General features: G+C 44.6%; 1 protein-coding gene and 1 long non-coding RNA gene across 6 annotated transcripts in view; one reads left to right on the top strand and one right to left on the bottom strand.

Moving 5' to 3' along the window:
- The window catches only part of LOC142818850 (uncharacterized), a 256,896-nt gene extending 242,980 nt beyond the window's left edge, over positions 1 to 13,916 (bottom strand). The window contains exons 1-2 of one of the 3 annotated variants that reach the window (XR_012896522.1): positions 13,811 to 13,916; positions 8,729 to 8,776 (exon numbers count right to left, since the gene is read on the bottom strand). This is a non-coding gene — a long non-coding RNA (uncharacterized LOC142818850). The remainder of the gene's footprint in view (positions 1 to 8,728; positions 8,777 to 13,810) is intronic. The other 2 variants (XR_012896524.1, XR_012896523.1) reach the window with 2 other exon arrangements.
- The window catches only part of PTPN1 (protein tyrosine phosphatase non-receptor type 1), a 69,495-nt gene continuing 57,124 nt past the window's right edge, over positions 13,858 to 26,228 (top strand). The window contains exon 1 of one of the 3 annotated variants that reach the window (XM_075901208.1): positions 13,858 to 14,082. In XM_075901208.1, the coding sequence (XP_075757323.1) occupies positions 13,924 to 14,082 (159 nt within the window). In that variant the 5' untranslated portion in view covers positions 13,858 to 13,923. The remainder of the gene's footprint in view (positions 14,083 to 26,228) is intronic. The other 2 variants (XM_075901207.1, XM_075901209.1) reach the window with 2 other exon arrangements.

The following is a 26,228-nucleotide window of genomic DNA, read 5'->3' as shown; positions in this document are numbered from 1 at the left end:
TATAATGAGCATTTGAGTTACACCATTGCAGAGGTTCACAAGGCAAACAGGAAAAGAAGCACTAATTAAGATAAATTGCTCATCCTGCACACAAGATGGCCCCTTGAAGGCAAATGAGGCATTGTGTAATATCAAAGGACAGAAGCCCGTTGCATTCCTCTTCTCCCAACCCCAAGAAAAGGGAGGCCCGTGCATGGAATTCATCCCATCAACTTGGATGAAGGGGATAAAAGTCCCCAACAAGGAGAAGCTTGGTCTCTGTATGCTGCCTGGACTCTGACTGGCAAAGATTCCTGAGCAAAAACAATTGATCCTCATTCTATTTGGCCTTAAAGGACATACCAAGCTGCTAATTACAGACCCTTCTATCACCTTTTTAAATCTAAGACTTACACATCTGAGTGTTTGTTTCCTATTTCAACCTTGTAAATAACATTTATTAATTAAATTTATCCTTAATTACCAGATTGTCTAAAGGCATTGGTTTTGGTTTGAGATCTGAGTACTAGGGTATGTCTAGACTGCGGGGGTTTTCTGGGACTTATCCCAGAAAAACTCCATGGTGTCCAGGGAACACATTTGCTCTTTCATTTTTTTTTTTTTTTTTTGCAGAAGAGCAAATGCACTCTTTCAGGGAGCCCTGTATACCCTGTTCTACAAGGAATAAGGGCTCCTCCGAAAGAGGACGCTTTTCTGCCATTTGGCCCCATCTAGACAGGGCAAATCGTGGAAAAGCCTCTTCGGAAAAGCAATTGGAAAAAGCTATTCAAATTGCAGAATGTAATTTGCGTAGTTTTTTCCGAAAAAAGGCAATAGTGTAGACCTAGCCCTAGGGGCCTGGTGTAAGGGACTTATCTTTTGGGACTGGGAGTAACCTGTCTATTGTGATTTTTGGAGTCAAGTCAACATATTCCATAGTCCAGCTTGCATGGGTGGTGATGAGCATTCCCATCGGACTCTATGGTAAGACTGTTTACAGTACTTTAGGAGTTTACGCTTTTTACTGGGTTGGCAATATGTAATTCTATGGAGACTATACAACTAGCTTGGGGTTTATACCCTGCTTTTTGACAGTCTCCCCTGAGGCTGGTTCTCACAGTCACAGACCACTCCAGATATCACAACACAGATGACCCTAGAGGGTGAACTATACCTCATGCTCCAGAGAAAAAACAACTTTAAAGTCCCTGCCAAATTGACCTGCAGAAAAATTTCTTCCCAACCCTAAATCTGACAATCAGTGTGACCCTGAGCATGTAAGCAAAATGCATCAGCCATGTATTTAAGTGAGATGACTCTTTGTACCACTTCAAAGTACTGGTCCCATCTCCAGAGGAAGGTTTAAACAAAACACAACCTCCCTCTCCAAGTATGTGTCAAGAAAAAGAATTCCTTCTCGATCCCTGCAGGTGACTGGGTGAAGTCCTGAAGCATGAGATTGTATTGTATTCACTGTCTTAATGCAAAGCAGCAAGCACTGCAAGCATATTGAAGACAATGCAGAGCTTCCTGTTCCCCCATGGCCCAGGATTAAGATAATGAACAAAGTCACAGATCCCAAGGTCAAGGGGGCTATCCAGACTGAGTCCCTCTATACACAAGACTCCCAGCAATGACAATTACCCCCAGTCTCCAGGACATTGTTCCAATGTTTAATCACCCACATTCATTTTATTTCAAGGTGGAATTGTCTAACTTCAGCTTTCAGCCCCTGAAACAAGTTCCATCTTTGTCAAACTCACTGAAAAGCCCCAGTCAAGAAGCAGATTCACCTCTGGCGCACCCCTTATGATTGATGGGCATAGCAGGTGCTCTTTCTTTAGCACCTTCTGTTGACAGCTGCTCTAACACTGTCCAGCTTGGTGACAGTTAGTGCCCTCCATTCCAGGGTAGGCAAAAAGTCCAACTCAAAAAAACCTAACTCTTTGCCCCTTCAGCTGGAGGCACTCCTCTGTATACCATTCACCCTATCCCAGGCTCTGCAGGGCTGTCCTTCTGTTCTGCTGCAGAGCTTTCTTCCTAGAGACCTTCCTTATGCCAGGGGGTTTCTGCACCTTTCTTGGTAGACCAGTAGAGGAGTCCACGCTCAGATTCTGCACGTCCCAGGTCAGAGATTATTTTATGAACAACTACTGTCCATGCCTCCAAAGTCTTTGTTGCTTCCCTGGATTTTTCCTCTCTTAGCCTTCCTTTTGGCTCTCCTCATAGCCCTTCCACAGGTTTACTGCTAGGGATGTTAGATGCTGATTAATTTAATAATTGTGTAACTGCATCAAATCTTATCAGTTACATGATTATTCGACTGTCCCTGGAGGCGGGGCCAGCAGCTAGTGCACTCTTGGCCCCACTCCTGGGGAGCCTCCTGCCATCCCATGATGCTGCTCGACAGCTGCCTTCCCTGCCCTCCTTCCTTCCCCCACGCTGCTTCCTCTGATAGAGACAGCAGTGCAAGGGGAGGTAGGTGGCAGTGTGAAGCTAGTGCTCCCCCCAGTTGCTTCTGTGGGAGGCAGCAAGAAGGGGCAGGTGACTCCGCAGGAGCTGATACGTGCAGGCAGCTGGCTTGAAAGCTGGCTTCCCATGTGTACCAGCTCCTGCCTGCCCCCCTCATCCTTCACGCTGCTGTTTCTCTATCAGAGGCAGCAGAGTGGGGGTGGCGGAGCAGGTGGGTCCGCAGGATCCAGCCTTTTTTCCTCTCTCTGGCAATCAGAGATTAACTAGGGACTACGTCTAGACTGGCATGATTTTCCGGAAATACTTTTAACGGAAAAGTTTTCTGTTAAAAGCATTTTCGGAAAAGAGCGTCTAGATTGGCATGGACGCTTTTCCGCAAAAGCACTTTTCGCGGAAAAGCATCCGTGCCAATCTAGACGCGCTTTTCCGCAAAAAAAGCCCTGATCGCCATTTTCGCGATCGGGGCTTTTTTTGCGGAAAACAGTACTGTGCTGTCTACACTGGCCCTTTTGCGCAAAAGTCTTTCGGAAAAAGACTTTTGCCCGAACAGGAGCAGCATAGTATTTCCGGAAAAGCACTGACGATCTTACATGAGATCGTCGGTGCTTTTCCGGAAATTCAAGCGGCCAATGTAGACAGATGATGAAGCAGATGATTTTGCGGAAAACTTGCCAGTCTAGACACAGCCATAGAGTTCTTCTGCTGGCAATCTCCTTCATGTCTGGGTTTCTTCCCTTTGTGTTTACTACTCAACTCCTCCCCCACATAGACCTTCATCCTCATTAGGCTTTGCTCACTCTCCCGGTGTAAGCCGGTGCACCAATTGCCCTCTATTGTCAATTAATTTTTCAGTAACTGTGAGTTGTAACACAGCCCATCACAGCCTCCCTCGATCAAGTATCTTCTGCATATGTAAGTATCTATACAGATAAATCAAGTCATATCTTAATTAGAGCTGGGCAAACATCTGGGCAGTGCAGTCCACATGGAGGGCCTACTCCAGACCCATGGATTCTATAAGCTGGTCATTCAGGCTGGTTGAGCTGTCCTGGAGCCAAGGCTCTCAGGGCTTCTAGAATGCTGGCTGCATAGCAGCACCCTGTGAGCCCTGACTCCAGACAGGATTCCTTGAGGAAGCCCATACACTGAAATGTAGGTCCTAGCATGTTTGCTTCCCATCCCCCCACCCTCAGCATTTCACTTTATTTACACACACATTGCAAACATTTTGGCAGTGGTGCCCTGAGGTAGGAGCCCTGGTGCAATTGTCCAGACTTTCCCTACCTCTCATCAGCCTTGCCCAGAAATGGCTTAGTCCCTGCCTTGGAGGGAACTAGAAATCTAGCCTAAGAGCTCCAGTTGGAAATATTAGGGCTGCTAGACTCCCAGCTCCAGAGGAGGGAGCCTGGCAAAGGGTTGCCAAGCATCTGGTTTTTCGACTGGAATGCCTGGTCAAAAAGGGACCTTGACAGCTCCAGTCAGCAGCACAGCGGTGGCCAGGACTAAGGCAGACTCCCTGCCTGCCCTGTCTTCACGTGGCTCTCAGGAGTAGCCACCACGTCCCTAGGCATATGGGCAGGCCAGGGAGGCTCCATGTATTGTGCCCACCCTGAATGCCAACTCTGCAGCTCCCATTAGCCAGGAACCGCGACAAATGGGAGCTGCAGGGGTAATGCCTGTGGACATGAGGGCAGCATATGGAGCCTCCTGGCTTCTTGTGCTCTTAGAGACTGCAGGAACCTGGTGGTTACTTTCTGTTTGAGGGGGCACAATGTTTTGTCAAACCTATTACAGGCTTGACAAAACTGTAGCTTGGCTGATTTCCTTGTGGGCTGCTTGTACTCTGGGTTTCAGATCCCTGCCCCAGCCCAGTGTTCTTCCCCTATTTAAACTCCTTCATAGAGCCTGCATTCCCCCATCCCAACCCTCTGTCCTAGCCCTGAGCCTCCGCCTGCACACCAAACTCTTCATTCCCAGCCCCACACCCAACCTCCTGCTTCAGGCTCGAGCTATCTCCCATACTCCTAACTCTTCATCCTGCCCAGACCCCAGCTGGAGCCCTCCCTCCCTCCCCCACTCCAACCTCCTGCCCCAGTTTGGTGAAAGCAAGTGAGGGTGGAGGAGAGAAAGCAATAGAAGAAGGGATAGAGTCAGGGGAAAGTGGAGTGGAGCCTCAGAGAAAGGTGAAGGTGAGGTGACGCCTCAGGGGAAGGGCAGGACAGGGATGTTTGGTTTTGTGTGATTAGAAAATTGTCAATCCTGTTGTAACTCTGGAGTCCCCGGCCCCAAAGAAATCTTGAGGGCAGGGCTTCCCCACAACTATGGGCTCTGAAACCCAGACTGCCAGAAGCCCACAAGGAAACCAGCCAACCTACAGTTTTGTCAAACCCTTTGTGCCCCCCTGAACAAGGAATTATCAACAAACTTAATTTTGTTAAAAAAAATTCTGACCAGGTATACTCTCAACATTTGCTCTGATAAGCTGAATAACTTGAGCTCCTTAAGTCTCACCTTGTAAGGTTTACTTTTCAGCCTCTGGATAACTTTTGTAGCCCTTTGAACTCTCTCCAATATTTCCACATCCTTCTTGAGCTGTAGACACCATAACTGGACACAGTATTCTAGTCATTGTCTTACCACAGCTGTATAAAGAGGCAAATCACTTTCCTACTTCTTGATGTTCCCTAAGGATTGCATTAGCCCTTTTTAACTTTGTGCTACAACACTATACTGAGAGCTCATAATAAAGTGATTATGTACCATGATCCCTAAATCTTTCTCTAACTCCCAAAGCAGCATTTCCCCTCCTGCATTCTTTGTTCCCACATGTCCACCTTGCATTTGGCTGCATTAAAACTCATTTTGCTGGACTTTAACCATTTAACGAGGTGATTTTAGATCACTTGCTAACGGTGACCTATCCTCATCATTTTTCTACCCTAATATTCTTTGTCTCATCTGCAAACTTTACCAGCAAAGATTTTATACCACTGTTTAGACTGCTGATAAAAATATTGAATAGAATCAGATCCTGGAGGGACCCTGTTAGAAACAGTCCTACTCACTGATGGCTCCCCAGTGAGCCAATTTTTAATCTATCTAATGTGTGCCCTATTAGTTTCATAAAGTGCAAGTTTATAAATCAAAACATCGTTTTAATCAAAATTCCTGCTGAAAGAAACCTAAAGTCAGATGAGCTTTTCACCATTCATGACAATTCCTGCCCTTTGCTGCTTCAATCAGCTTTCATAGTGTAACAAGTCCAGACAACTTCACCTTTGTTTATAACTACAGGCAGTCCCCGGGTTACGTACAAGATAGGGACTGTAGGTTTGTTCTTAAGTTGAATTTGTGTGTAAGTTGGAACTGGTACATATTGTAGGGGAAACTCTAGCCAAACATTTCTCCAGAGCTCAGTTTTATTCTCCCACACCTCACTTCCCTCAGTCCTTTATTCTCAAGCTGAGGTGTCTGCTGAGAAAAGCCGCTCCGCATCTCCCTGGTCTGCTGGGGGGAGCACTAGCTTCGCGTCTCCCTGGTCTGCTGGGAGGAAGCAGCTAGTGCGGGGTTGCCTCACCCTGTTTGTAAGTAGGGATCCGATGTAAGTCGGATCCATGTAACCCGGGGACTGCCTATACTTTTAACATCAGATATGACAGAGAAACTCAGGGGGAAAGGGGCATTCTAGATGAGTGTGTTGCTAGCCTTGCCACAGAAAACAGAGTAATTAAAACAGTGATTGATGCTGATACACATCAGTAAACTGTATCTTAAATTTTGTAAAAAGACATGGTTGTCAGAGGCCCATTTCCAGCTCTTCATTTCTGTGTAGTCACTGAGACTGGTCTGATTACCTCTAGTATTCATACTGTAATTCCTGTCACTAAAAGGCAACATATCAGAAAGAATAAACCAGCACCTTGCAAACTATTACAAGCAAGCCCAAATGTCAGCGTGGTGGCGTGGCCTAGAGCAGAGATACTCAGCTTTGGAAGTTCCAGGGGCCACAATGATACTCACATGGCGAGGGCCGCAACTGAAGCTGACGGGCATGAATACAAAGATTATGGCACGACACAAAGGCCCCATTTAAGTCAGTTCTGCTGATATTAATAAAATGCAATATTTACCCGATTTCCACCCATATGACAGCACTTTAATGAGCAATAACAGTCCAGGAATTTAACTACTAAAACGCATATCAACAGAAGACCATTATTTTGAATCGCCGTTTTGAAGCATGTTTCCAGTGGAGGCCACGTTCAAAGGATCCCACCCGCAGGCCACGTGTTGAGTAGCCCTGGCCTAGAGCAAGATCTAAGACCCAAAGGGGAATCACGATACCCTTCCAGATATCAAGCACTAGGCAACTGTGAAGAACAGGGACATATCCATCTCTACTTATTGACTGCTTCTTCAGGTTTGCAAAAATCCTGTTCCTTACTTATTCCACAAGTCAACAGATCATAGAAAAGTTAGAGTATTCTAAACCAGCAAGCACATACACTAGCCAAGGCAGTCAAAATAAAACCCAAACTCTCTAGTTCAGCTCTTTCTTCCAGGTCAGTTTCACTAATAAACAGATTATATACATGTCTTAAAATAACAACAACACAATAACAAAGGCCCTTCCACAAGTAGGGAAGGGAGGGACCACAACCTAGGTAGCCTTTTCTAACTATTCCTCTAAACCAGTGGTTCCCAAACTTTTCGGCATCACGCCCCCCTTTTGATTTTTGAGAAATCCTCACGCCCCCCCTCCCAAAAAAATAGGAGCAAAACTTGGGGTGAGATTGACAGGGGTGTGTGGGGCTGGGTCGCCTCGCGCTCCCCCTGGAATTTCTTCATGCCCCCTCAAGGAAGGCACGCCCCCCCAGTTTGGGAACCCATGCTCTAAACCATATGAAGGACTTTTCCTTGCCTTGGAATTTTTCCTTATCCCTCATTTTCCTAAGAATAACTGGCAGCCTCCCAGCAAGGCGCAAAATGGTCACTTTGCCCAAGGCCTCTTGTCTGAGAGGAGCCCAAACTGAGTTGCAATTGCAATCTGGCTTGTGGAGTTGCTGCACCACTCAGGTCTGGCCTGGAAGCTCCTCTGTCAGAATGGAGGGAAACCTAGCCCAAATCTGACTGAAGTCGTGCTGTGATTTTGTGTATCATGTAACAACGCCCAGAGCGGGAAGCCGGCACAGACATGCAGGACAGGAGCTGCTGCTGTGGGGTGAGTGCAGGGTAGACTCCCTCTGGAACACCCTATCTCTCAAAAGTATCTCCTGTCTCTCAAAAATTACTCTTTTGGAATGGTGGGGGAACTCCATTTCAGGTTTGCCCTTGGCCCACAAAAATCTCTGTGCAGCCCTGGCTCCCAGCATATGCGCTTGGTTAACTGACTCATCACCATTATGTGTGCTCTCTGGGAACTACAGGCAGTCCCCGGGTTACATGGATCCAACTTACATCAGATCCCTACTTACAAACGGGGTGAGAAAACCCCGCACTAGCTGCTTCCCCCCAGCAGACCAGGGAGATGCGAAGCTAGCGCTCCCCCCAGCAGACCAGGGAGACGCGGAGTGGCTTTTCTCAGCAGACACCTCAGCTTGAGAATAAAGGACTGAGGGAAGTGAGGTGTGGGAGAATAAAACTGAGCTCTGGAGAAATGTTTGGCTAGAGTTTCCCCTACAATATATACCAGTTCCGACTTACATACAAATTCAACTTAAGAACAAACCTACAGTCCCTATCTTGTACGTAACCCAGGGACTGCCTGTACATCTCCAACAAGAGCTGTAACAGGCATACTGGGCTCTGTGCATGTGCCACCACAAGTTACAGGTTTTTTCCCCTTCACATTTTGGCATTCCCAAAGCATAGTAACTAACCTTGTGGCATAGCCTGTTAACACTGAATGCCAAATTTCTGAGTTACAAAGTGATTTCAAGCATATTACAGGTATATTATATCCCATTCTACCTCACTCAGAACAAAATTGGCTTTTGGAAAGAGCAGCAGAGATGGATACAATAAAAAAGCAGCCCTGAAGAGCATGGGACAGCCCTAGCAGATACCATATCAGGTTCATAGAGCAGGACAACAGTGTCAATCTGTGAGATATGTCTCCTAGGCCTTAAAAGAAAACACGCATAAACATCAACTCCTTTCACAGTCTGACTTGACTCAAGCTTAAATCAGCTGATTGAGTCATGATCAAGCTGGATGAGAAACCTATTAGACAACACCAGTTGCTGCCAGTGGATGTAGCTGAACCCCAAAAACATACCTGCTCGAGACCTATCTAGGTACGCCATACATAAGAAACAGGCAGCATCTGTGAAAAGAGACATATTGTTGTTGAAAAGAATCTTAGTATTATTGAAGAGGACTCTACACCTTTGAGGGTTTGAAAATGCAAGTGACTAAATGGAGCAATACACAATCAATTAATTATCACTGAATTCCTTTTTAGTCCTAGGAACTTGTACCTATGCAATATTATGTAAACTTAAGTCACAGATGTCTGTTCGGATTAGATTTGTTCCTGATTTTACAGGTGTTCAGAGATTCAACTCTTAGGGTCTGGCTCTTATTCATTGTAATGTGTGTGTGTGCCTCATCTGACAATGTAGCATTTTTGGAGAATGAGGGGAATAGAGACTAGACTGTGTTGGATCTTCACAGTAAATACTCAACACTGAACAGCCTAACTTACTATCAACAGTTAGTAAGAAAATAAGGACAAAGAATATCTGAGGCTCGAAGACCCAAAGGGCCTCTCAGAAGCTGCCAACAGAGTATCATCTTTGTTTAAAACAAGACTGTCTTTCTGTTAAATAAAACAGAGATGTTAATGTGGATTAATGGGGAAATTGTGTTTAGTTTGATAACATGAAGTATGCTGAATGTGAATGACAAACTTTCTGGTTGGGCATCCAGCCTGCTGGAACTGTTATGTATTATTATATGTAATTGTATTGTTAGAGTCACAATGCCACAGTGCAGGAACATCATGTATCTTATTTACAACATTTTAATGGGGATTTATTACTCTGGCTGTTTTTAAAACTAGGTCATCTTGAAATCTGAAATATTGTGACCACAGATGCAAATTTGTATCGAATGGCTGAAATGGAATAAGCCATTTTGTGGGTCTCCAACTGATGAAAATAAGACCATGTTCTTTGTGTTTTGATTGGTTAGTTTGCTGTTTTCCAGATACCTTTTTAATTGATATACCTCAGAAACAGATTCATTTAAAAATGCAAATTTTGCAGGTGCTTAGAGTTCAGACTACATGGGAGATGTAAAAGTAAATCAAGGACCCCCTAAGGACTGTTGTGCAGGCCAAAGATTAGGCAGAATGCTGTGTGCTCTGTCCTCACCACTTCCAAACACATATTTAGGGTGTCTGGTTTTAGCAGTTTATTTATTTAATTTTTCAGGGTTCATTTTTAGCTATTTTGAGGTTTATGTAGCTGTCTAAAAATCAGGAGTTTTGGGGACTTTCTTTTTGCATTTACTGAAATAAGTAATACAGTACACTGCAATGAGTAATCTCTTTGCAATGTTTCCCAGTGTTAAAAAGCACTAGGGAACCTTTAGTGCATACCAGCAGGGTCTTCATGGACCAATTAAATGAAACACATTAGTGCACTTTAGAAAGTGCAGCCCTATAGGCTGCATTACTGAACTGTGCACACAACCTACAAGAAACCATTTCTGGTGTTTTGCCAGGATTTATTGGATAAATGTTGATTTCACTGGTATTTAGGGTGTTTTGTTTGTTTTATTTTTTGTATCAGAATGTTTATCAGTGTTTATCAATTAAACCTAAAATCAGAAACCCTACACATATACCAGGAGGTATCCAAAGATTCCCCAGCTCAGGGAATACCTCTGACGCTAGCATAAAGTGCTTTAAGAGCCTTTTGCAATCCTCCAGCAACACAAAGGGGACTTAACAAGCCCTGTGGATCGGGCCAATTGCCTGTATACTGCAGCCTATGATTTTTAGACATTTCAAGAAACAATTTGGTGGTTGCAGGTAGAAGTTATCAACTTATTGATATGTACGTGATCATTTGTAACCACAGATACAGGCAGTCCCCGGGTTACATGACTTACATCGGATCCCTACTTACAAACGGGGTGAGGCAACCCCACACTAGCTGCTTCCCCCCAGCAGACCAGGGAGATGCGAAGCTAGTGCTCCCCCCAGCAGACCAGGGAGACGCGGAGTGGCTTTTCTCAGCAGACACCTCAGCTTGAGAATAAAGGACTGAGGAGTGAGGTGTGGGAGAATAAAACTGAGCGCTGGAGAAATGTTTGGCTAGAGTTTCCCCTACAATATGTACCAGTTCTGACTAACATACAAATTCAGCTTAAGAACAAACCTACAGTCCCTATCTTGTACGTAACCCGGGGATTGCCTGTACAGTGATTTCTGAAAACAGTTGTGGCAGTTGCTTGCAGAATATATGTACATGAAATTATAAAAATCTGTGCTCAGATTTTAAAACATTAGAAACACTATCACGTGTTTAAAGTATGTTATTTTTTAATCCATTTGCCATTGTTGTGTCTGTGCCACCTAAAAAGTGTCTAATTTATCCAATTTGCAAGTGCAATTGCATGTGGAAAGTACACACACTATTATGCATGTATTTGCCTATGCCATTAAATGACTAACCTTTTGAAAACCTAATGCCTGGACCTTAATTGCAAATGCATCTGGTTTCATGATTTTAGAATTGTGCATGCATTTTAATACCAAAACAGTACAGCAGTGCATGCAATTGCAATAACAGTACAATTAAGATGCACATTTCTGAAAAAAAATAGGACCAGATGGGCACTATTGCAATGATAAATTATCCCTCAGCCAAAGACATTATTAATTATATACATGTAAATGTTTGAGAATCTTTATAATCCAATTTAAAGCTGTAATTTAATGCTGAATCCCCAGAACTAAAAATTCCCAGTGATTTAAGCAAATCATTAATCAAACTGTAAATGTAACTGTGCATGTATAAACTTTCTTTCTCTTACTTATGTTTATTTTAAACCATTCAGGGTGAATGCTGCCTTCAGTCTATGGCAGAATTCCAGTTGTCCAGGACAGCATATGGCTCTTAGTGACCTGGGACAACTATTCTATGATAACAGTACCTCAGAGAATTGTGTTCTTCATGGATCCTTGACTAAACAGTCTGCACTGATTTTATCTATCAAGTTAGAGCAGGAGTCATGAATCCACAAGTCTGAATGCTAACTTTCCTTATGAAAAACTTTTATACTGTAGTAATTCAGTTATCTACAGTTATGGCATCCTGGGCTTGATCCTGTCCTAAGCAGGTCTGTGTTTAGAAGGGAAATTTCTATGTTGCAGTAACTGTTGCTGATGTCTAAATAGAATCAAAGCTGAGAATGATGTAAGGTGTGTGCTTTTAAAAGCTGCTGCCTTTCACTCCAGGGTTGGTTGCATTTTAATGGAACCTAGTCAATGGATATAATTTATGGAGCATATGACATCCTTCAAGATTAAAAATGGTAGTGAGCTGTAAACTATTGTAATTGGCTGAACTGCCAGTGCCTGACTAGGCTGACCTTCTAAGGGTCCTTTGGATTAAAAGCTGCCACCTGAAGATTGTCTCACAGGAAAAAGATTTGTGCATCACAAAATGGTGATGTTTATGTCCCAGTAATGTAGTATCAAAATGTCTGAGTCCAACATGTCTCAATGACATTTTGAGTGGATTCTATTTAGGGTTGGGACAGCAAACGTAATTCATTGGGGCTAGGAGTGTGTTAACCCCTTTGAAAACTAATTATGTACATGTAGTGACATATACTGTACATATAATAAATGGTACAGTTTACTTATGTGGGGAGTGGTGAAAGTAACAGTGTGAACTATATATGGGTATGTCTGCATTTGAACCCTCTTTCAAGAGAGGGATGCAAATGAAGACATTCAAAATTGCAAATGAAGCCGGGATTTAAATATCCCATGCTTCATTTGCATATTCAAATTATGACGCTGTTATGGCCTTATCTCGAAATAACTGGTAAACCTCATTTTATGAGGAATAAGGGTTATTTCAAGAGAAGGGTTTTATCTCGAAATAACCGCGTCTTAACAGCGTCTGTTATTTCGAAATAGTGCTATTTCAAAATAGCACCATAACATGAATATGCAAATAAAGCACGGGATATTTAAATCCCAGCTTCCTTTGCAATTTCAAATATCTTCATTTGCATCCCTCTCTCGAAAGAGGGTGCAAGTGTAGACATACCCTTTCTGATCTGGCAAATGGACATAGGGAACTGGAACGGAGTGGGGAAAACATAGCATTACACCACCCATCTGCCAGTCCCAGGTATAATTAGACATAACTAAGGTAAGAGTGTTACCAAATTTGTCTGTCTTTAGGCTGGAGAAAAAATACAGACTCTATCTTTCTGTCAGTCCTCATGACTCCCCTGTCTGTCCTCAGGCCTTGGAGGGTGGCACAGCTTCCCCCATATGCCTATCTTCGGGGAGGTCAGTGTTAGCCCTGGGGTGGGGAGATACAACTCCCCTGTCTGTCTGTCTGTCCCGGGGGAGGCACAGCTCTTCTGCCCCGATTGTCTGTTCTACTGGGGAGGGGGACAGGACCCGGCAGGGGAGAGGGAGACCAGCTTCTCTGTCTCTTTGTCAGGCCTCAGACGTGGACGGGGGCACTGCACTGCCTGCTTGTCCTTCTGGGGGGGAGTAAAGCTCCCCTGTCTGTCTGTCTGTCGGGGGGGCGGGGCACAGCTCGCCCGTCTGTCTGTCTGTCGGGGGGGCGGGGCACAGCTCGCCCGTCTGTCTGTCTGTCTGTCTGTCGGGGGGGGCGGGGCACAGCTCGCCCGTCTGTCTGTCTGTCTGTCGGGGGGGGCGGGGCACAGCTCGCCCGTCTGTCTGTCTGTCTGTCGGGGGGGGCGGGGCACAGCTCGCCCGTCTGTCTGTCTGTCTGTCTGGGGGGCGGGGCACAGCTCGCCCGTCTGTCTGTCTGTCTGTCGGGGGGGCGGGGCACAGCTCGCCCGTCTGTCTGTCTGTCTGTCGGGGGGGCGGGGCACAACTCGCCCGTCTGTCTGTCTGTCTGTCGGGGGGGCGGGGCACAGCTCGCCCGTCTGTCTGTCTGTCTGTCGGGGGGGCGGGGCACAGCTCGCCCGTCTGTCTGTCTGTCTGTCGGGGGGGCGGGGCACAGCTCGCCCGTCTGTCTGTCTGTCTGTCGGGGGGGCGGGGCACAGCTCGCCCGTCTGTCTGTCTGTCGGGGGGCGGGGCACAGCTCGCCCGTCTGTCTGTCACGCCACAGTGGAGGAAGGGGGGGGCACTTACGGCTTCTCTCCCCGGCTCTCCCAAGCTGCCCCTCCCCCGGCGGGGGCGGAGGCGGGCCCGGAAGCGGCGTGGCCGGCCGCGGCGTAGTTCCGGTGGCCGGGGCGGGGAGTGACATGCAGAGCAGGCAGCGGCGGCCCCGCGAGCAGCTGGAGCCGGAGGAGCAGGGCGCGAAGGCGGCGGCGGGGGGCCAGGCCCGGGGGGCCCCCGCCATGGAGATCGAGAAGGAGTTCCGCCAGCTCGACCAGGCCGCCAGCTGGGCTCTTATCTACCAGGTGAGGGGCCGGGCCGGCTGCACCAGCGCGGGGAGCTCTGTCCCCCTCCCTTTCCGGGGCCCTGCCTGGGGGGGGAGGCGGGAGCACTGCCCTCTCCGTATCCGGAGCTCTGGGGGGCTCTGCCCCCCCCTCCCCGCACTCCGCTCCCCCCTCTCCGTCCGGGTCCGTGGCTGGCGGTGAGGGGTTGTGTTCACTTCCGAGCCCCTGGCTCCGTCCCTTGGATGGGGAGCTGTGCCCTGCAGCTTATTTATTCCCCCCCCCCCCCCCCGCTGCCGTCCTGCTCACGGCCCTGTGAGGATCTCTGCCCCCTTCTCCCCATGTGCACCCTCCCCCTCTCCCAGGGTTTTGTGGAGGGGAAACGCTGCGCTCTGTCTGGTTTGGGGGCGAGCTCTGCTTCCCCCACCCGGTCCAGCTTGGGAGTTTCCCTCTCGTGTCATGAGCCTCGAGGGTGAGCCCTGCAATCTTCTTCCCCCATTTGTTCCGCCTCAAGTAGACAGTCCGATGTAGAGGCCCCTCTTCTTCCAGTAGATCCTTTCCAAAACTAGCCCTCACGTCTGATTCTTGGGTTTCTAGTTATACACCTTCCTCTTCTGTATTTTTCCCCACCCTTGCTCAATCTTCTGACTGGGCTGGAAGGAAACTTCCCTTCCCTCCCCTCAAAAAGGACACACCTTATTGCAAGGTTTTGGGGGAATAGCAAGCACTCAGGACAAAACCCTGAAGTGAGCATTTCACTTCCTATGTGTATCTCTATAATACAGCTCCCTGCACAGGGCCCTGGGGAGGGTGAAGTATGTATGTTCACCCATTGTACACAAAATAGAGAACTGATACCCCTTATAATATTCCACCCCCATCCCTGCATCTGAATAGGGAATAGTTTTTGACACATTTTTCCAACCATCCTTGTACAAGCCTGATTCAACATCCCCTTCTCCCCCCCCCCCCCATCTAAGAAGAGGCAATAAATTCCATTCTTGAGCCCTGAGGGGGTCTGAAATCATATACTCACACCCAGCTCACTTTCCCAGTGGATTGGTGTTGGGAAGGAGGTTCTATGTATGTGGTTTCTGAATCATTTTAATATATAAAGTTTGTAACATTTGTTGTGTGTACTTGTTTATAGTGTGCCTAGGGTAGAGATTATTTATCAGTAATGATGTTTATATAAAATAGATGTTTAAATTGTTTTGCTGTTGTACTTACCCGGAAGCATTTCATTTTCATAGTAGCAGAACTTTAGAAAAAAGATACATTTTTTTTTTTTTACTGGCCATGTGGTGGATTTTGAGTGTGCAGTCCCTAATTTACATTGCTTGTATTTTTAACAAGCTCCCTGGACAATATATCCCTAAAATAAACAGGATATGAGAGGATAAGGAACGCTAACAGCTGGGTTGATTAACTGAATCTTCTAATATGTTGATCAGGTAGCATTAATATAAAGTAACAAGTTTTTTGCTATTGCTGTCTCATTGCTTTACAAAGGCAAAGTTGTGTGGGACTGAGTTCTCTTCACAAACCTCTAATTTGTCCTTTTTAGCTGATGTTTTGTAAGATCTGTTGTAATGAGTGTTTTGACATCAATTAAGTTCAGATGCTACCAGATTGCTGTGATCTACAGAAAGGATCAATATCTAAAATTGGGCTCTCCTGCCCATTTTTTGTGAACTTATCTTGCCATGGAGTTTTACAGAAGAGGTATAATAGTTTTTTCTGTTCACAGTATGCTGTGAACAATCTAATGGAACATCTTGAGCTTCCTAAGGGAAGGTATTTGCTTTGCAAAATTAGAAATGAAGAGTTAAAAGACATCTAATTTAGGGTTCACTTCTGAAGATATTTTGCTTCCTGCAGTGTTCTAATAGTTGGTAACTTGATAGCAGTTGAAAGTCATGTGAATTTGTGAAACGAGGTTTTTTTCTTTCTAATCTGTTCTTGAAACATTTGATGTGTGTCAGACTCAGTGCTCAGGAAATAACTTTAACATCAGACCAAGTTTGTAATACGTTAGTCAAAGTTGTGAATTATGACATAAAGAAATTCAGTTGTGGCTGCTGCACCACTTTAACTCATGTCATCAAGTTGAAGTTCTTGCAGCATAATCTTATGCTCCCTATTGGGTAACAACCACAGTAATTGCAAGCAGTTGCTTAATTTGTGCTAGAGAAGCAATCTTGAAAATGATGCTTTGGATATTCATAGCTTTTTAACTAACTCTCCTTTAGTTACCAGTGTGTGCTGAATTTTAGTTGGCAGTGATCAAAAGAGAAAATCTGATTGCATCTTGAGTTGGTGTTGGCTGCATTCTTAACAGGGCCATGGCATTTAAGTACCAGGTCAGAATAGGGGCATGTTGGTTTGGCAGCATGAGGATGGTTGTATGACAAATGTCAGTTTATCCCTGTTTTGAAAGGTTGATAGAGGATTCACTCTCCCAGGTTGATAGGTTATGGCCTCACAGCTTTCTCCAGCAATGTGTATGGTTCACTGTCTTCTATAATTGAGAGCTTAGGTACACGTGATAGAGTGCTAGCTGTAGCACTCTGGTCATTGTCTCCAGTTGCATCTGGAGTCTTCTTTGTGCTGTAGCAACCTTAATCTATTTCCATGGAGATTACTGACACCTGTGTAGAAATTGGGCTAATGATGTAATTGGTTTAGTAAGGGGGTCATAATTGATGGGAACAGGGAGTAGAGGAAGCTCACATGGTGAGCTAGGTGGAATAGAGAAGTAGTATGAAAGGTTCTTCCTGGTTGTATATTTTTGCTACTCTTGCCTTGTTTTGAAAACAGGCAATTAAAGATGCATGTGATGGAAGAGTAACTGTGTGTTTGTGACTAAGGGACCTCAAAACTACCTTAGATAGCCATTGATGACACCTAACTTAGGAATACTTGGTGATAGTGTTATGTGCTGCTGAGACCACCACCGTTTTTGTTCTACATAGTAGAACAGAGGTAGAAGGCTAGATGTCTGTGCCAATTCTTTTCATTCTCTCTTCTGCCTTTGGTACCATTGACCATGAGTTACTGGGAATATGACTGCAGACCCAAGTAGGAGCAGAAAGCGATTTAATAGCTCTCCTTTTTTCTTATTAAATATCTTGGACGTAATCATGGGCAATGGCTCTTTTTCTGAGATGATAGTCTCGTGAGGTTTCTCCAGTTGCAACTTGTCATCCTCTCCTGTTTTAATGTCACCAAGGGCATGTTAGGAGGGTGAAAAGTGTTTCAGTATAATGTAACATTGAGCTTTATATTTCGCTTCCATGTCACCTGGTAAGTGTGGTTCAATAACTTGCTTAGTCTAGCATAGAAATGGGGTTGAGTGAAGGTTTCAAGGTTTACACACACCCCTCCCTATTCTCCCCCCCCCCACACACACACACAGAAATTATTCTTAGGCTGGGAGATGTAATCAGGAAAAAGAGGAGATTTCAGGTCTATTTTTGAGGACCAAGATGCTTCTGGGTGTCTGAATGTTAACAGTAGACATGTTTTCTAACCTAATTTGGATGGAACAATGCATCCCTTTCTATTACATATAGATTTTGCTACAGACCATAGTTTAATCGTCATAAGGGATTACTCTAATGGCTTATCAATACAGGTTTCCTGTGTATAGCATTCTTCATGCAAAGATTAATGCATTATAGTGAAATAAAAGTAGTATGTAGTTCTGCCAATTTGCAGAGATACTATTAACATTTTTCCTGATATTCTTCCAATTTAACAGATAACTATTCTTATCAGAAGTTTTCAGTGTCTAGATTGTATCAAGATAACTACTAAATATTCAGGGGTAGGATGCAGACCAGAAATGGGCAAGATGTGGCATGCAGGTTGGATCTGGCTCACCCCAATCCACTGGATCCAGCCTGTTGGCCACCCGATCTAGCCCAGACCCTGTACCCCGCCATAAAAAAGTTCAGCCTTTAACCACTTACCAAAACCTTGGAGTACCCCCCCCAAATTATTGCCCGCCTATTATGTAGACAATGTGACTTCATATTGCCATGAATGCAGCTTAACAAGCCATTAACAGACTCATTGTCTCATTCTTGGACATAGGTGCCCTACAAGGCTATATTTAGTATAGGGAAGGGATAAGGAATGCTACTAGGAGCAAGAAGCAGGAGCAAAAGTGTCTAGCTTGTATCACTTTCACTGTAGGTGATGGGAATAGCGATTTGACCCCAGTCAAAGCATATGTGCTGATGACGCTGAGCGGGAGTCTAATCTCCTGCAACATAAGGAGACGTTTGGCACTGGATGATGGCTAAAAAACTCAGACATCTTTTTATTGGGAAAAGAGGGAGCTTCTCTCAGCTGAGAGAATGTAACTGTTTGAAGGAACAAAAATAAGTCTTGCAGGGAAAAGTTAAACAAACACAAAGGAGGCAGTCTTTCTGAAATGAAGCACTTTTCGATAGTGTGTATACATTAGAAAACATGAGAGAATGTCCAGCATTGAGCGACTTTGGTTCACTTTAAGTGGTTGCTCAAAAATGGGGACATTTATAAATCACTTAATTTTTCCTGACCCTCCCCCCCCCCCCCCCCCAAGAAAAATCCCCTGAACACTTTAACCAACTCTAATTTGCCACAAAAACTATAGAGAATGCCACAGACAAAGGAAAAAGGACCACTCTCCATGTAACCTTATACCAGTGTAGTAAGGAAAATGATTGCTTGGAAAACATTTGAATAAAGTCAGAAGCTGTTCTAGACCAGTTACAATGACGTAAGTATATATTGCACCATGCATACAAATTAGGGTTCTCTATGTGAAAAACTGTAAGTTCCAGAAACCGCTAGGGATGTGGGTAGACAAACTTAAATATGAGCTTTGCAATGTGAGACTGGCCAAGGTATGCAATCTAGAAAACTAAGTGCCGTTTGAGTGGGTGAAGGACATGTTTGCTGCATAAATATCTTCAACAGGATCAATAGGAATGAAGACAATTCACTCTGAAGATATCCCAACAAGGAACAAAAGCCTGAAGCTATGCAAAGTTTAGGTTTGCTGTTCAGGGGTAGGAACATGGCATGTAAAGGGGACACACTCAGCCATAACAATAAATGAACAGTGAAGTAAGTATGTGGTGTGCTTGTTACTTGACTGAAATATACAGTGTGGTCTGTTTGGGGGCTATGTTCTGACTGTGTATGCGCTAATCTAGAGGCCTGCTATACTATGTTGAGAACTTCTTAACAAGGCTTTGACCCCTATGGCTTTTTAGCTCCCATCAGCTCTTAGCTGTGGGCGAAGCTACTAAGGAAGGCCAGGGTCTTAGAGTCTGCTCCAAAGATACTAGAGCTAATGAACAGAAGTAGTTAACTGGGAGTTTTGTGAGGGAATTTAAAGGTGGGAATATGGCTAGACGCTTGAGGGAGAGGGCTAGATGCACACTTCTTTAAAATTTAAGCCAAAAATATCCCCAAAACCCTGATTAAAACAGTACATTAAAAAGGTAATGCGGGCAGTAGTCCAGCAAAAATGTAGGATGGGGTGGGCAAAGGAACCTCTGTGGGCCAGATCCAGCCTGCCAAGCCAGTGAATCTGTCCTGTGGTTGCCCTGCTGCTCCCCTGCCCCCAGGCCAGTCAAGACCTGAGGACGGGAGTACATGAAGTCTCCTTCCCCCACCAGGGGTGCACAGCATCAGAGGTCCCCTTATATGTTTTAAAACAGCTGGGAATTCTCTCTAGACGCCAGGAGTGTGTGTGTGTGTGTGTGTGTGTGGCAGATACTTCGTGTGCTCCCCCACTTCCAGGCCAATCCGAGTCTGTATGGGGGGGGGGGGAGCATGAGAAGTCTCCTGGCCCACCTCCCTCGGCCCAGGGCCACTTCAGAAATTTGTGAAGTCGCCCCTTTTTAATATTGCCCGCTTCTGGTGTAGGGGCTATCCAGTTGATTGCATCTGATGCAGCATGTATGATTACCTGCCCACAAGGTGCTCCTGGCCTTCCGACTGTGTACTGGGTTCAGAAACCAGAGTGATTGAACTGGAGGAGCTATGGGAAACAGACAGGTACATGAGACTTTCTGGGACACTGTAAAATGGTCCCATCTGTGATCTGACAGCCACTGTACTGTGGAGGAGGATAAAAGTCTCAGGAGAAAACTGGAGCAGAGAGAAACTGTCATAGTTGGGACTCCCCTTTCAGATAATGGTGTGGTATCCTCTGGCACCAATGATACTTCTTCTAGAGGAGGAAACTCCAATTATTAGGAAGAGACTGGTGTTAGTAATGGGGGATTCAATCGTTAGAAACATAGATTGAAGTCCAAGACCTCTATAGTAGGGTTCTCTGAGATGCTTTCAATTCTGCATGCTGGGCCAGTTAGACAGGCAAAAAACTGTAGGCTCTCCAGGGTCAGAGAGGTGGTATGGGTGCAGGAGAGGATTCTGGCCTGGGGAAGGGGGGTTGAGGGAATGCAGGATCTGGGGAGACGGTGGAAGTGCAGAGGGTTTGGGTAGTGACCTGGGAGAGAGTTGGCATGTGGGAGGGGGTAGGCTCTGGCCGGGAGGAGCTTACTTAGGCACTTTCTGGCCAGCAGGACCATCAGGCAGGCTTCCTGCTTGCTACAGCCCCAGGCCGCTCTGTGGAGGCTGTGATGATTGTGCTGAGGGTGGGACAGCGCACAAAGTCTCTCTCAACCCACCTGTCACAAGGGAAGTATGGCTACTAGAGGCACATGGCTCCAGCAGCCAACCGCTTTGAGCAGCCTGGTGCTGCAGCAGGCAAGAAGCCTGCCTGAGTGTCCTGGAAGTCTGCGGGTCCAGTCTGGATGTATTTTGTCAGGCCCTGGTTTAGATTTATTAGGTACTGGGGAACTTTTGGGAAAGAGGGAACCTATACAAGGTTTTAAACTGATTGCTGGGGAAAGCAAAGAAGTGCAGAAGAACATGTGGTTCGGGCAGTGTCATCCCTGGGGAGGGGAAAGATGGGTGGCTCTGTTAATGGAAATTGTCTATCCTAGAAAGGAGAAGATAAAAGATGATCTAATACCATTAAGATTGGATTACAAACAGTTGAATGAAAGAATCCCATTCGATGGAATCATGTAAAGGCAGACAGCTAAAAAGTGACATATTTTAAAAGTAGTTGTATGTTAATGCTAGAGGTCTAAATAATATGGGCAAACTAGATTGCCTTGTGTATTAAAGGGGAATATTGATATAACACAGAAATACCAGGGTATAAAATATGTCAGGAGGACAGAACAGGTTGTGCTGGTAGGGAAGTTGCTTTCACATATAGTGCCTAGACTCAAATGAAGTAAAAATGTTAAATGAGCCAAACATGTAGTGTAGAACCTTGCTATACCAAATAACTGGAAGATAACTAATGTGACACCAATTTTTAAAAAGGTCTCCAGAGTTGATCCTAGCAACTACAGGCCAATAAGCCTGACTTCTCTGTTTCAACTTCTCTGTTTCAACTTGGCTGAAACTAGGAAAGAACAATAATCAGATGAATTCAGCTTCAGAGGAGTAGCCGAGTTAGTCTGTAACAGAAAAAATGTAAACAACAAATAGTCTAGCAGCACCTTAAAGACTAACAAAACATGTAGATGGTATGAGCTTTTGAGAAGTGGGTTGTGCCCATGAAAGCTCATGATGCCATCTACACATTTTGTTAGTCTTTAAGGTGCTACTAGACTACAGATTAATACAGTATTGTGGGAAAGAGTCAGCATGGTATTTGTAAAAGGGAATCATGCCTCACCAATCTACTAGAATTCTTTGACAAGGGGGATACAGAGTAATTAGATTTTTCTGAAAATCTTTGACAAGGTTCCTCACCAGAGGCTCTTAAGCAAAGTAAGCTGCCATGGAATAAGAGGGAAAGTGCTCTCATGGATTGGTAACTGGTTAAAAGATAGGAAACAGAGGGTAGGTATAAATGGCCAGGTTTCAAAATGGGGAAAAGTAATTAGTGGTGTTTTCCAGTGCTCTGTTCTGGAACTAGTCCCATTCAACATATTCATAAATGATCTGGAAAAAGGCATAAACAGCGAGGTGGCAAAATTTGCAGATACAAAACTACTCAAGGTAAGCCCCCATCAGAATGTGAAGAGCTACCAAAAAATCGCTCAAAACTAGGTGACTGGTCATCAAAATGGCAAATGAAATTTAATGTTGATGAATGCAACTTAATACACATTGGTAACAGCTAATTTGGAACCCATTTTTTATGTACCCTTGGCACTGTTTTCCAGTCGCGGGGGATTTTGGAGTCATTGTGGGTAGTTCCCTAACATCCATTCCATGTGCAGTGGCAGTCAACATGACCAGAATGTTGGAAATCATTAAGAATACATAGTAAGAAAAAATATCATAGGATGCATAAGAAGACAGGAAATGTCATATTGCCTTCATGTAAATTCATGGTATGCCCACATCTTGAATACTGTGTGCAGATGTGGTCATCCCATATAAAAAAATAACTTTTTCCAATTCCAATGCAACTAAAGTCATTAGGGGTGTGGAACAGCATCTGTATGAAGAGAGGTTAATAAGGATGGAGCCTATTCAGCTTAGAATTGGATGACTAAAGGAGACTACTCAAATTCTCTCTTCTCCCCCCCCATCAGAGGTAGCAAGGGGGGAGCAGGAGCCAGTGCTGGGGGGGGTCAACTTAAAAGCTGGTTCTCCCCCCCCCCCCCGCCCCCAGCAGTGTCTCTGCAGTGCCTCCTACCTCCCCCCCCCCACCTCCCCCCCACACACTGCCTTTATCAGAGGCAGTGGAGGGGAGAGCAGAGGAGACTGCTAAAGCAGCCCCTGTCCATGGTGGCCCAGGCTGGCCATAGGCAGAAGTTGCTTGGGCTGGGCAAGCAGCCCAGCTCCGTTCCGGGTCAAGCCAGGTCCAGGACCTACCCCCTTGTGTCTCTGTAGTTTAAATGTTCTAGGAACTGGGCGGGCAGGCAGGCAGCCCAACGCTTCCTACATTGAAACTGCAGAGCCACAATGGGGGTAGGTCCCAGATCAAGTGAGAGCCAGGACTGAGCCGGGCTGCCTTTTACTACACGATTAGTCAATAGGGAATTAACTCCTTTTTAACATCCCTAATTTCTTCACAGAATCTGTGGAAATCTTTGCCTGAGGCTGTTGTGAAGGTCAAAACTATAACAGGGTATATAGGTAACAAGATAAATCCATGGAGGATAGGCCCACCAGTGGTTATTATGGGATGAGCAGGGATGGTGTCCCTAGTCTCTATTTGCCAGAAGCTAGATATGAGCAGCACTTGGTTACCTGTTTTCTTCATTCCTTCTGAGGCACCTGGTACTGGCCACTGTCAGAAGACAGCTTACTGGGTTAGCCAGACCTTTGGTCTGACCCAGTGTGGCTGGTCTTATGTTCTTGTGAAGCATCAGAGTTCTCTAAGAAAATAGGCAAGATGATATTTTAGTGAGATTGCTGCAAGTAGTCGTCCAAAATGCAGAGTGAGTCTTGGAAAACCATAATATCTAACTCTATTAGCCCACTGCAAAATAAATGTTACTGCCACATAAATATGTGGTAAGGAGGAGAAAAGGCAAAAAAGGTGTCTTTCCTCTGTAGTTCACTTTTTATAGGGGCACCATCAACTTGAAATCTAACAAACAGAAAAGTTAGTTGCAGGTACTGTATCTGCCCCTGAATCCCTATGGCTACGTCTAGACTACAAGCCTCTTTCGAAAGAGGCTTTCAAAAGAAAGCGTGTAGACAGCACCCAGTATTTTCGAAAGAGAGCAGCTTTTTCAAGAGAGCACCCAGGCAATCTGGATGCTCTTTTGAAAAAGCCCTGTTTGCGTTCAATAACACTTTTTTTTGAAAGAGCACTTTTGAAAAAAGGCATTATTCCTTGTAAAATGAGGTTTTCCGTGGTCAAAAAAACTGCTGCGTTCTTTCAGTTTAATTTCGAAAGAATGTGGCAGCAGTCTAGCTGCAGGTGAAGTTTTTTTTAAAAAAGGCTACTTTTTTCGAAAACCCTGTAGTCTAGACACACCCTATGTGATGGTAAAGCCATAAAAGGTAACACTTCTATGGTTTCTTATTTACATTCTTTCCTTTCTCCTTTTGCTGTAAGAGATTGATTATAAAGGGGAGAAAGTGAAACTGACTACACACACCTGCCCTCGAATGCAGAAAAATATTTTCCTTAATCCTTCAATAATAGGAATCCTACGTGTTGTTTATAACCCTAGTAGATCAAAAGCTTTTGGAGAGATTACTTTGACAGTATCTTTTAAAATATTCTGGTTATTCTTGAATACCTTTAGCCTACTTTGTTTTAAGGTCCACAGGCAACTAAACTGAAATTTGTGACTTAGAATAAATCAATGGTTTCATTTCCAAGGCCCAGCTTAGATATGAAACTAACATGAATGGTAAATCAGAGCTGTCTTGTCCCAGAGATTGGGTGCTCATGGCTAGTTCTTGGCACTTAAGTTGAGAAACTGTTGCTGCTTTCTAGGTGCCTACCCTACATCATTATTGACTTTTGGATGAATGTGGATTTGGTGTATGATAGTGGATATCATTTGGAATTATAACTGCACTCCAATATCTGAATTTACAAGCGGTTGCTGTCAGTGTGTTGCAAAACTCTTTGATGTGTTCAACTGTGTATAAATCGAACCAGGCTTGGGTATTTGTAACTGGAACTGGAAGAGCTCTTTCGCAAAAGGCATGTGTGGATGGGGAAGAGGAAAGAGGAAAAAGCACAGGTGCCCTGGTGGGCATTCCGTCCATAGCAATCACAGCTTGCATGCAGCTTTTGCAGTGTGAATGCAATACTGATAGTGGGAGTTTTACTTCATATAGAGATTTTTCTCCTGTGATCTTTCTGTCAACTGAGTCACCTTCTTTCAGAACAGTGGCTTTTTGTGTCTCAGGCTTTGTCTACAAAATACAGCTTTTAGCAGCACAGCCATGTCGCGAAAAGTTGGACAGTATAAATGCTGTTTGTTTGGCACTTTTGCCAACAAAATACTTTCACCCCCTATCAGGAAGTTTTGGTTTGTCCACAGAAGAGGACTCCTGCTGACAAATCAGTATTCACACTCACTTGCTGCCACAAAACTTTGTCATTCATGGGAGGTTGGTTGGTGAGTGGGTTAAGCATCCATGAACAACATTTTGTTGTTGAAGTGCAAGTATAGACATATCCAAAACCTCAGATGGAGGAATAGCATTTGTGTACTGAATGAAAGCCTATAAGAATGTGAACTGTGTAGACCACAACATCTCATTAACAATGAGACTGATGAACACGAACACTGGCACACGAATGTTATTTTAAAGCATTTTTTAAATAATTTAGTTCTTTAAAATGTCCCCATGTTTGTTTTAATACCAAATGTTTACTTCATGCTGATAACTTAAACAAGACTGTCTCTTGGGTTATTAATCACAGGAAAGGGTTACTGTAAACTAACACTTATAAATAAAGCAAATGTAGGGGGATTATTTCACGACTTTGGGGCATCTCTAAACACTTTGTGTAAAACTTCATTATTTTCAATATAGCTGTTTGCATATGTTCATGTAATGCTGTTGAGAAGTGCAGTGTGATCTCACCTGTCTCTTATAGGAAAGCAGATGTTTAGTAATTACCCTAAAATATGCATTTCTTAGGAAAAAGCACCAAGATTGGAAGCTAAAACTATTTTTCTCCTCTGTAAGGCTATGTCTAGACTCCAAAGGTAAGTCGGAAAAAGATAAGCAAATTGCAAACCACAATCTTTTTCCACTTTTCTGTCGAAAGAGGCTTTTTTGGAAATTTGGTGCATCTACGTGGCACCAAATTTCAGAAAAACCTGCTTTTTCAATACATCTTCCTTGTAGAATGAGGTTTATAGGGATGGTGGAAGAGCGCATCTGCTTTTTTGAAAAAGCGGACATGTTCCTTGGACGTGGCATTGCTTTTCCGGTATACTTCTGGAAAAGCACTGTAGTCTATACATAGCCTAAGTGAAGATTGAGGAAAAAATTAAAGGAAAAGTCCTCCTTCGATAAATTAGAAAAAAACCTGCTGAAATTCAACTTGACCACTGGTGCCTCCTGCAATAGTTAGTCATGCATACACAAGTATCTTAAGTTATGTGCTTCATTTCAAGTGCAAGGACTGCTTATGTGACTGTGGAAAG

This window comes from Pelodiscus sinensis, chromosome 18, assembly GCF_049634645.1.
Source record: "Pelodiscus sinensis isolate JC-2024 chromosome 18, ASM4963464v1, whole genome shotgun sequence".
In the NCBI taxonomy this organism is placed as follows: Eukaryota; Metazoa; Chordata; order Testudines; family Trionychidae; genus Pelodiscus; species Pelodiscus sinensis.
The sequence above is the reverse complement of the archived record's forward strand: the minus strand, read 5'-3'. Positions and strand labels throughout refer to the sequence as shown.